Source organism: Vicugna pacos, chromosome 3 (genome assembly GCF_048564905.1).
Source record: "Vicugna pacos chromosome 3, VicPac4, whole genome shotgun sequence".
NCBI lineage: Eukaryota > Metazoa > Chordata > Mammalia > Artiodactyla > Camelidae > Vicugna > Vicugna pacos.
Window position 1 is genome coordinate 2,423,822 of NC_132989.1, and position 12,353 is coordinate 2,436,174.

The window sequence follows — 12,353 nt, forward strand, 5'->3', positions numbered from 1 at the left end:
TTACCTTGAAAGCTTTCATATTAGGGACAATAAGCAGTGAGCAGAGGAAGGAGGAAAATAAACTCAAAGGCAAACCATTTGGGGAAAGTAAAGGTGGGACTTATGGGTGATTTGATTGTCAACTCACAGAACCCAAAAGATAAATTAGACTAAGATTTTTGAGATAAGTTACCATGTAAAAAAAAAACTTTATGCAGAAAACATTTCCATTTGTATATACTAGCAAGAAACACTTGGAAAATGAAAATTAAAAGAGTTACTATTGCATGAAAAATAGATTTCTGATCTGAAGTCTGATGAAAGTTGCTAAGAGGCTGTATGGGGGACACTGTTAAACTATTGATGAGACAGTGGAGAGGTTGAAGTGGGTGGATAGAAATTTGTGGAAAAATCAAAGCTGTTCATAACCATCAAAATCTGATTTAAAAACTGGGCGGGAGCACAGTTGGTGTGATTAAAAGACAATGGGCAGACTCCAAAGAATGATAGAGACTTGCCTGGACACAGAGCTGGTGCAGAGCCTGGAGAATCTCCAGACCCCCACTATCCCCAACCAGGTCTTCTTTCCACAGTGCTGCCTTCCTGACTGAGACTGTGCCTGTGACCCCGTGTGTCCCTCCCTCCTGTCCGCAGAGCCCTCAGTGGTGTTTGCCAAGGAGCAGCCGGCACGCAGTGAAGTGCAGGCCGTGGCGGGGGCCAGTGCCACGCTGAGCTGCGAGGTGGCCCAGGCCCAGACGGAGGTGACGTGGTACAAGGACGGCAAGAAGCTGAGCTCCAGCTCCAAAGTGCGTGTGGAGGCCGCGGGCCGCACCCGGAGGCTGGTGGTGCAGCAGGCGGGCAAGGCGGACGCCGGGGAGTACAGCTGTGAGGCCGGGGGCCAGAGGGTCTCCTTCCGCCTGGACGTCACAGGTCAGTTCTTGAGGACACTAAGTCCACCTGTGTGTACGGGATGACAGGACTGGCTTACAGCCTCAACAGACTTTTGTGCACCTGCCATTAGGCATCCTCTCTTCATGTTAGGTGTATAAATTAGGATAGAAAGGAAAAAGTCACTCTGCCACATCAGTATGTTTTGGTAATGGGAAATTAATATAACAACAGCCCCTGTCTAGTAGGGAGTGTATATTTTACTGCTGGTTTAGAGCCTGGAGGTTTTTTCAGTCCCTTTCTCACCATTCAGTGCTTCTTGTCCTGATTTGTTTTTCTGACTTTGCTGTGTTTTTTCACCCCGTGTACTTTTATGTGTTATCGTAGTTTTCAGTGGTGTTTCTTAAGAGCAAGCTGGCACACAGGAAGGTTCATTTTTCAGGTGGACTCGAGTTTTATTCTGAAACGGCAGGTTGCTTATATCAAGACTGAACAGGTGGGAGAAGGATGGAAAGAAATTCTGTTGGAGCTTGAACGTGTTTGTGGAGTATCACTCTTGGGCTGTGGCTGCTTGTGAAGCAGGCTGGCAAGATAAAAACTAGGAAGTGTATCTGCTAATTCCAGGACCAGGAAGTCTCCTTTCATCTATGTATTTTTCATCAGTTATTGAAGATACCAAATTGGCATTATTTGGTAGTGAGAATGGAATAGCCTTGTTGCACAGTCAGACCCTGCTGCTCTTTTTCTGTGTGTTAATATCTTAAATCTCATATCTTCCAATCTTCCATTTTCATGGCCAATGTTTGGTCAAGAAAGCATGGATGAGTGGTGGATGTGGAGGGAAAGTGGCTGTTCTTTTATACCAAGTATTATTTTCCATGTCATAATGCTTAGTCACATTTTTCCAGTACATGTTCAGACTCCATTGGTGTTCCTTCATTTTAGAAGTCTTGCTCTGTCTGATGCAGAGGGCTGAGGTAGACCAGATGTCTCTCTCCTGGGATTGTTCTGGCAGATCATGTAGATAATTACTTGGCACACTGGACAGTTCCTGTAACAAGAGGTGTTTGAATTCATTGGATAAGGATAAGGGGAAATTTTGTCTACACATAATACTTGGAAATGTTTCAAGGCTGCACTTTGGGTTTTCAAAGTATTAATTGTCTAGGACACCTATTTTCACATGGATATGGAAGCTCTCTGCACACACATGTGTGTACCAAATTCTCAAAGAGTAGAAGATTACAAATTGATCAGTTCTAAAAATCTATATCAACTCACACAGGAAAAATAGAGAAGTTGTGTAGTCCATAACCTTTTGAATAAATGGAACCCCAATAAATAATCTTCTCACACAATAATATATAAGTCTAGTGGCTCTACTCTTAAATTGTACTGAGTATTCTATAAAAAATTATTCCATGTTCATATAGATTCTTCCATTGTATTGAAAAATTAGATACAGTCTAAGTCATTTTTTGTAGATGACATATCATTCCTACCAAAATCTGATAAAGTATATAGGAGAATTTAACACAGGTTAATCTCTTGATGATGTCAAGGATAATATCTTTAAAAAATATTAGCACACTGAATTTAGCAATTTATCAAAAGGATAATCCACTATGAAAACGGTCATACACAAGGAGTGCAAGGTTGGTTTAACACAAGAAACATTAAAACTCAATAGAAAGCTTGAAATTAACAAAATAAAAGAGAAAAAGATAAGATTTCCTCAATTTAAAGGAAAATAAAAATACTCAAGAAAATATCACACCATAAATCCAGCAGATGTATTTGATAAAATTTAACATCAATTCCTGCCATAAAAATTTCACCAACGTATAAATGAATGGTTGTTCCTTTTTTTCTAGACTTTTTTTTATTTAGTTAAAGTCATTTTACAATGTCGTGTCAATTTCCAGTGCAGAGCACAGTTTTTTAGTTATACATGAACATACATATATTTATTGTCCCAGTTGTTTTCTCTGTGAGCTACCACAAGATCTTGTATATATTTCCCTGTGCTATACGGTATAATCTTGTTTATCTATTCTACATATGCCTGTCAGTATCTACAAATTTCGAACTCCCAGTGTGTCCCTTCCCACCCACTCCCCCTTCCTTCATGTAATAACTGGTAGTGGAAAATAAACTAGCTAGAATCATACATAAAATGAAGCCTTGAAAGTATTGCATATGAAGTAGGGAACAAGACAAGGAAGCCAACTGTCACCACTTTAATGCTACACTTACAGCACACTTGGGGGACATAAAATAAAAGATGAAAACTTGGGGAAGTAAAACGTGGAAGTCTCAGATGGTATGATTATCAATTTAGAAAATCTAGCAACATTAATTACTACACTTAATATGAGATTTGGGAAAGATGACTATATAAATATTAATATACAGAAACAATTCTATATCTGTATACAAGAAACAAGAAACTAGAAAGTGAAATTTTAAATTTTGAGTTGTGGAAAAAGGAGATCTTTTCATAAGTGGTCTTAAGATCATTTACTGTATAAAAATAAAATTGAAATCTGCTTCATACCACACAAAGAATTCAACCCAAGGAAGGTTAGAGACCTCAATGGGAATGGTAAAACAAGTTTTTAAAATCAGATAATATACATTGTTTAATGACTTCAGGAAATGAAAGATTTGAAAACACATGATAAACGGAGAAACCACAGAGGACAACTTGACATATTTGCCTACCGTATGCCAGCAAACAATAACTTAATTTCACCAGAAATATTACAAAGGAGCAAAAAGTAGGGCACAGAACTGGGGAGGATATATATACACACATAACCATCAACACCTTTGCATTTAATTATATAAAAATCTCCTAAATGAATATGGAAAAGACGGGCAATGTTATTGAAACTGGGGCAAAACTTGAACAGTGACACCACTGAAGGGCAAACCACAGAAGGACCAAAATGATCACAAAGATTCCTCACCTCGTGAGTCACCAGGACCATGCAAGAGACAGCACAGGGGGCGTTGCCTCACTGCCACTAGGTTTCCAAGAGTTGACAACCCTGAGATGGGCAAGGCGGTGGATCCTCAGGAAGCGTCCTTCACTGCAGGTGAGATCGTGGCCTGCACCAAGGTGAGGGAAAGGGTCTGGCCTCATCTAGGAAGGGTGAGGACTGCATGACTCCACTGCTCTGGTTCCAGAGGAGGTGGACATGGGAGAAGCCGTTCCCAGCGTCTTTCTGGAACAGCACGCACAGCTCAGGGGCAGAGTGTGGACATAAATTATGTCCCTCGTTGTTGAGAAGGCGTTAATAATTAATAGGCCACACAGCTGGTGCGCAGCCTGGAGAAGTTTCCTGTCTTCCTGCCTCCCTGTTGAGTGGTTCTTTCCCCAGTGCTGCATCTTTACTTAGATGGTGTCTTTGACCCTGTGTGTTCCTCCCTGCCTGTCCCCAGAGCCCTCGGTGGTGTTTGCCAAGGAGCAGCCAGCGCGCAGTGAAGTGCAGGCCGTGGCGGGGGCCAGTGCCACGCTGAGCTGCGAGGTGGCCCAGGCCCAGACGGAGGTGACGTGGTACAAGGACGGCAAGAAGCTGAGCTCCAGCTCCAAAGTGCGTGTGGAGGCCGCGGGCCGCACCCGGAGGCTGGTGGTGCAGCAGGCGGGCAAGGCGGATGCCGGGGAGTACAGCTGCGAGGCCGGGGGCCAGAGGGTCTCCTTCCACCTGGACGTCACAGGTCAGTTCTTCACAATACTAAGTCCACCTGTGTGTACTGGGATGATAGGACTGGCTTACAGCCTCAACAGACATTAGACATTCTGATCACGTCTCTTCATGTTGGATCTATAAAGTAAGAATGAAAGGAAAAAGTCACTCTGCCACATCAGTATGCTTTGCTAATGGGGAATTAACATAACAGCAGCCCCTGTCTAGTAGGGAGTGTATATTTTACTGCTGGTTTAGAGCCTGGAGTATTTTCCAGTCCCTTTCTAACCACTGAGTGCTTCTTGTCCTGATTTTGTTTTTCTGACTTAGTTATGTTTATTACCCCAGCATTTGTATGTATTACCATAGTTCTCTGTAGCATTTCTTAAGAGGAAGCTTTCACACAGGAGGTTCGTTTTTTAGGTGGATTCCGGTTTTATTCTGAAATGGGAGGTAGCTTATATTAAGACTGAATAGGTGGGAGAAGGATGGAAAGAAACTGTGTTGGAGCTTGAACACGCGTGTTTGTGGAGTTACGTCTCTTGGGCTGTGGCAGTTTGCGCAACAGGCTGGCAAGTGAGACATGAGTGAGTGTATCTGCTAATCCCAGGACAGGAAAGTCTCCTTCATGTATGTATTTTTCATCGGTTATCAGGGATACCATTTGGCATAGTTTGGTAGTGAGAATGGGACAGCCTTGTTGCCCGGTAAGACCCTGCTGCTCTTTTTATGTGTATTAATATCTTAAATCTCCTATCTTTCAACCTTCCATTTTCATGGCCAATGTTTGGTTAAGAAAGCATGGACTAGTGGTGGATGTGGAGAGGGGCCGTTCTTTTATACCATGCATTGTTTTCCATGTCATAATGCTTAGTCACATTTTTCCAGCACATGTTCAGACTGCATTGATGTTCTTTGGTTTTAGGAGTCTGGCTCTGTCTGATGCATACTGCTGAGGTAGACCAGATGTCTCTCTCCTGGGATTGTTCTGGCAGATCATGTAGACACTTACCTGGCACACTGGAGAGTTCCTGCAAACAAGAGATATTTGAATTCATTGAACCATACCAGGTTAAGGGGAAATTTTGTCTACACATAATACTTGGAAATATTTCAAGGTTGCACTTTGGGCTGTCAAAGCTCTCTGCACATAGATGTGTGTACCATATTCACAAAGAGTAGAGGATTGCAAATTGATCAATTCCAAAAATCTTTACCAACTGACACAAGAAAAATAGACAAATTGTACAGTCAGTAAACCTTTGAATAAATGGAACCATAGTAAATAATCTCACAGTATAGTATCTAAGTCCATAAACTCTACAGTTAAATTTTACTGCATATTCTGCAAACAATTTATTCCATGTTCATATAGATTCTTCTGTATTATTGAAAAATGAAGTACATTAATTCATTCTTTTTGGTAGATGACATGTCATTCCATCATACCAGAATCTGAAAAGGTAAATAGGAAGAATTAACACAGGTAAATCTCTTGATGATGTCAAGAATAATGTGTTTAAAAAGTAGTAGCAAGCTGAATTTTGCATTTATGAAGAGGATTATCCACTATGACAACAGTCATACTCCAGGAGTGCAAGGTTGGTTTAACACAAGAAATACTAGAAACTCAATAGAAAGCTAGACTTCAACCAAATAAAAGAGAAAAATGATACAATTTCCCCAATTTAAATGTAGAATAAAAGTATTCAATAAAAAATAACATCATAAATCCCGGAGAAGTACTTGATAAAGTTTAACATCAATTCCTGCCATAAAATTCTTACCAAAGGATAAATGAAAGGGTTCTTCATTAATAATTAATAACTGGTAGTGGGAAAAAAGAACTGGCTAACTTCAGACAGGAATGGAGAAGTTGAAAGCACTGCATATGAAGTAAGGAACAAGACAAAGAACCCAACAGTCACCACTTTAATGCTGTATTTACAGCACACTTAAGTGGGAAATAAAATGAAAGATTAAAACTTGGAAAAATAAAACATGAGAGTTGCAGATGATATGATTATCAGTGTAGAAACTCTAGGAACATGAATTACTACACTTAAGGAGACAATTGGGAAAGATTACTGTATATGAGTTCTAATATACAGAACACAATTCTGTATGTATATGTCAGAAACAAGAAACTGGAAAATGAAGTTTTAGAAAAATTGCAATAACATTAGATGGATCATCTTACCAATTTTAAGTCTAATAAAGATCTTGTGACTACTTGTGGGCAAAATTCTTAAACATTGTTAGAGGCAGTGAAAAAGATATAAATAAATATGTAAATTCTGTGGAAGACCCAGAGGTGTTCAATTTCAAGGTTGATTGCAAAAAGGAGGAGAGTCAAGCCAGTCTTGAAGAACAAAGTGGGGACATTTGCTGTAACTTATATCAAGACTTTTTAAAAAGGTACAGCAATTTGGACAAGTGGACGTCAATGCAGAGAACAGCACAAAGGAATGGAATTCACACTGAGGTGTAGAGAGGGGATGGTTTTTACCTAAGTGGTGTTAAGACCATTAACCATATAGGAAAATAAAAGACAATTGAAATTTGCCTCATACCACCCAATCAACCCTATGCAGGTAGAGAATGCTCAAACAAGCCTTTTATCAGATAATCTGGATTTATGACGTCAGAATAATGAAAGTTTTTAAAACAAAATAGAAATGCAGAAACCACAAAAGACAACTTGACATATTTGTGTGTAAAAAAGCAGTAACTTAATTTCACAAGAAACATTACAAAGGAGTGAAAAGTTAGGGCACAAAAATGAGGAGGATATATACACACGTAGCCATCAACATTCTGGCATTTAATTATATAAAAAGCTCCTAAACGAAAATGAAAAAGAGAGGCAATGCTATGAAAATCAGGCAAAACATGAACAGTGACAACACAGAAAAGCAAATATCAGGATGACCAAAATGATCACAAAGATTCCTCACCTCGTGAGTCACCAGGACCATACAAGAGACAGCACAGGGGGTGTACCTCACTGCCACTAGGTTTCCAAGAGTTGGCAACCGTGAGATGGGCAAGGGGGTGGATCCTCAGGAAGCGTCCTTCACTGCAGGTGAGATCGTGGCCTGCACCAAGGTGAGGGAAAGGGTCTGACCTCATCTAGGAAGGGTGAGGACTGCATGACTCCATAGCTCCGGTCCCAGAGGAGGTGGACATGCGAGATGCCGTTCCCAACATGTTTCTGGAGCAGCACGCACAGCTCAGGGGCAGAGTGTAGACATAAATTGTGTCCCTCATTGTTGAGAAGGCGGGAGAGCTTCTCTAGGCCACACAGCTGGTGCGCAGCCTGGAGAAGTTTCCTGTCTTCCTGCCTCCCTGTTGAGTGGCTCTTTCGTTGGTGCTGCATCTTCACTTAGATGGTATCTTTGACTCCATGTGTCCTTCCCTCCCTGCCTGTCCCCAGAGCCCTCGGCGGTGTTTGCCAAGGAGCAGCCGGCGCGCAGTGAAGTGCAGGCCGTGGCGGGGGCCAGTGCCACGCTGAGCTGCGAGGTGGCCCAGGCCCAGACGGAGGTGACGTGGTACAAGGACGGCAAGAAGCTGAGCTCCAGCTCCAAAGTGCGTGTGGAGGCCGCGGGCCGCACCCGGAGGCTGGTGGTACAGCAGGCGGGCAAGGCGGACGCCGGGGAGTACAGCTGCGAGGCCGGGGGCCAGAGGGTCTCCTTCCGCCTGGACGTCACAGGTCAGTTCTTGAGGATACTAAGTCCACCTGTGTGTACGGGATGACAGGACTGGCTTACAGCCTCAGCAGACTTTTGTGCACCTGCCATTAGATGTCCTCTCTTCATGTCTCTTCATATTAGGTCTTTAAAGTAGGAATGAATGAAAGAAGCCACTTCTGCCACAACAATATGCACTGGTAATGGGGAATTAGCATAACAGAAGCCCCTGGCTGGTAGGGAATATATATTTACTGCTGGTTTAGAGCCTGGAGAATTTTCCAGTCCCTTTCTCATCGTTCAGTTCTTCTTTTCCTTTTGTTTTTCTAGCTTAGTTGTGTTGTTTACACCATGTATTTCTATGTATTACCATAGTTCTAGTAGCACTTCTTAAGAGGAAGCTGGCGCACAGGAAGGTTCATTATTTAGGTGGACTCTAGTTTTGTTCTGAAATGGGAGATAGCTTATATCAATACTGAATAGGTGGGGAGTGATGGAAAGAAACTGTTCAAGCTTGAACCTGTTTGTGGAGTTATGACTCTTGGCCTGTGGCTGCTTGTGTAGCAGGCTGTCAGGGTAGATATGAGGGAGTGTATCTGCTAATCCCAGGACCAGAAAGTCTCATTCCATGTATATATCTTTCATCAGTTATCAGGGATACCAATTGGCTTATTTGGTAGTGAGAATGGGACAGCCTTGTTGCACAGTCAGACCCTGTTGCTCTTTTTATGTATATTAATTTTTTGAACTCTCCTATCTTCCACTCTCCATTTTCACAGCCAATATTTAGTCAAGAAAACATGGGCAAGTGGTGGATGTGCCAGGAGAAAGGCTGTTCTTTTATACCTTGTATAATTTTCCATGTCATAATGCTTAGTCACATTTTCCCAGCACGTGTTCAGACTCCATTGGTGTTTCTTGGTTTCTAAGAGTCTGCCTCTATCTGATGCAGAGGGCTAAGGTAGACCAGATGTCTCTCTCCTGGGGTTTTTTTTGTTTTTTTTTTTGGCAGATCATATTCATAGTTACTTGGCACACTGGAGAGTTCGTGTGAGCAAGATATGTGAATTTATTGACTCAGGATAAGGGGAAATTTGGGCTACACATAATACTTCAATTATTTCAAGACTGCACTTTGGGTTGTCAAAGTAATAATTGTCTGGGACACCTATTTTCATGTGGATATGGAAGCTTTCTGCACACACATGATGTACCAAATTCACAAAGAGTAGAAGATTACAAATTGATCTGTTCCAAAAATCTATATCAACTCACACAGGAAAAATAGAGAAGTTGTGCAGTCCATAACCTTTTGAATAAATGGAACCCCAATAAATAATCTTCTCACACAATAATATATAAGTCTAGTGGCTCTACTCTTAAATTGTACTGAGTATTCTATAAAAAATTATTCCATGTTCATAGAGATTCTTTTGTATTATTGAAAAATGAGATACATTAATTCATCTTTTGTAGATAACATGTCATACCTACCAAAATCTGATAAGGTAAATAGGAAGAATTAAAACAGATTAATCTCTTGATGACATCAACAATAATATCTTTACAAAATAGTAGCAAGCTGAATTTAACAATTTATCTAAAGGATTATCCACTCTGACAATAGTAATATTCCAGGAGTGCAAGGTTGGTTTAACACAAGAAACACTAGAAACTGAATAGAAAGCTAGACTTGAACCAAATAATAGAGAAAAATGATATGATTTCCCCAATTTAATTGGAAAATAAAATTACTCAATAAAATATAACACCATAAATCCAGGAGATGTACTTGATAAAATTTAACATCAATTCTTGCCATAAAATTCACCAAAGTATAGATAAATGGTTGTTCCTTCATTTAATTATTGGTAGTAGAAAATAAACTAACTAGCGTCACACATAAAGTGAAAGCTTGAGAGCACTGTGTATGAAGTAGGGAGCAAGATAGGGAAGCCAACCGGCACCACTTTAATGCTACATTTACAGCCCATTTAAGGGGGAAATAAAACAAAAGATTAACACTTGGGAAAATAAAACATGGCAGTCACAGATGATATGATTATCAGTTTAGAAAATCTAGGAATATGAATTACTACACTAATGAAAGAATAGGGAAAGATCACTGCAGAGAAATATTAATATACAGAAACAATTCTGTACCTATATATAAGAAACAAGAAACTACAAAATGAAATTTGGAAAGAGTTACAATAACATTAGACATACCCTGTCATTAATTCCAAGTCTAAGACAGGGTCTTGAGCCTCTTTGTAGGCAAAATTGTTAAATATTGTTGAGAGGCAGAGAAAAAGATAAAAATGAATGGATAAAAATCTGTGGAAGACACAGAGGTATTCAACCCCTGGCAAAACCCAAATCATAGTTCTTATGGGTGTGAGAATATTGACAAGTTGAGTGCAAAGGCCAAGGAGATCAAGCCAGTCTTGAAGAACAGAGTGGGGACATTTACTCTAACCTATGTCAGGACTTCATGTTTTTAATCAATATGCTGCAGCAATTTAGACAAGTGGCTCTCAATGCAGCAATAGGCAAACAACCTAAAGAAATGGAATATGGAGCTCAGATTGTGCTGTAGAGAAAGGAGGGGCTTTTCCTAATTGGTCTTAAGAGCATTAACTATATAGAAAAATAGAATGGAAATCTACCTCATATCACATGAAGTTTCAACCCTAGGAAGTTTAGAGACCTCCATGCGGATGGTAAAACAAGTTTGTGTAATCAGATAATATAGATTATTTAATACCATCAGGATAATGAAAGATTTTAAAACAGAAGATAAATGCAGAAACCACAAAGGACAACTTGACATATTTGCCTACAGTATGCCTAAAACTGATAACTTAATTTCACCAGAAACATTACAAAGGAGCAAAAAAATAGGGCAGAAAAATGGGGAGGATATATACACACGTAACCATCAACATTCTGGTATTTAATTATATAAAAGCTCCGAAACGAATATAAAAAAGAAGGGCAGTGCTATGGAAATTAGGCAAAACTTGAACAGTGACCCACAGAAGAGCAAACCACAGAAGGACCAAAATGATCACAAAGATTACTCACCTTGTGAGTCACCAGGACCATGCAAGAGACAGCACAGGGGGTGTAGCCTCACTGCCACTAGGTTTCTGAGAGTTGACAACCCTGAGATGGGCAAGGGGGCGGATCCTCAGGAAGCGTCCTTCACTGCAGGTGAGATCATGGTCCGCACCAAGGTGAGGGAAAGGGTCTGGCCTCATCTAGGAAGGGTGAGGACTGTATGACTCTATGACTCCACTGCTCCGGTCCCAGAGGAGGTGGACATGGCAGAAGCCGTTCCCAACATCTGTATGGAACAGCACGCACAGCTCAGGGGCAGAGTGTGGACATAAATTGTGTCCCTCGTTGTTGAGAAGGCAGGAGAGCTTCTCTAGGCCGCACAGCTGGTGCGCAGCCTGGGGAAGTTTCCTGTCTTCCTGCCTCCCTGTTGAGTGGTTCTTTCCCCGGTGCTGCGTCTTCACTTAGATTCTATCTTTGACCCTATGAATCCCTCCCTTCCTGTCCCCAGAGCCCTCGGCGGTGTTTGCCAAGGAACAGCTGGCACGCAGTGAAGTGCAGGCCGTGGCGGGGGCCAGTGCCACGCTGAGCTGCGAGGTGGCCCAGGCCCAGACGGAGGTGACGTGGTACAAGGATGGCAAGAAGCTGAGCTCCAGCTCCAAAGTGCATGTCGAGGCCACGGGCCGCACCCGGAGGCTGGTGGTGCAGCAGGCGGGCAAGGCGGACGCCGGGGAGTACAGCTGCGAGGCCGGGGGCCAGAAGGTCTCCTTCCACCTGGACATCACAGGTCAGTTCTTGAGGATACTAAGTCCACCTGTGTGTACGGGTTGACAGGACTGGCTTACAGCCTCAACAGACTTTCGTGCACCTGCCATTAGACGTCCTCTCATCACGTCTCTTCATGTTTGTTGTATAAAGTAGGAATGAAAGGAAAAAGTCATTTCTGCCACATCAGCATGCTTTGCTAATGGGGAATTAACATAACAGCAGCCCCTGCCTGGAAAGGAGTATATATTTTACTGCTGATTTAGAGCCTGGAGAAGTT

General features: G+C 41.6%; 1 protein-coding gene across 1 annotated transcript in view; it reads left to right on the top strand.

The window, feature by feature from the left end:
* OBSCN (obscurin, cytoskeletal calmodulin and titin-interacting RhoGEF) overlaps positions 1-12,353 on the top strand; it is a 161,854-nt gene that overhangs the window by 33,004 nt on the left and 116,497 nt on the right. Inside the window, exons 11-14 of the mRNA XM_072952458.1 lie at positions 634-909; positions 4,315-4,590; positions 7,996-8,271; positions 11,820-12,095. Of these exons, the coding sequence (XP_072808559.1) occupies positions 634-909; positions 4,315-4,590; positions 7,996-8,271; positions 11,820-12,095 (1,104 nt within the window). The remainder of the gene's footprint in view (positions 1-633; positions 910-4,314; positions 4,591-7,995; positions 8,272-11,819; positions 12,096-12,353) is intronic.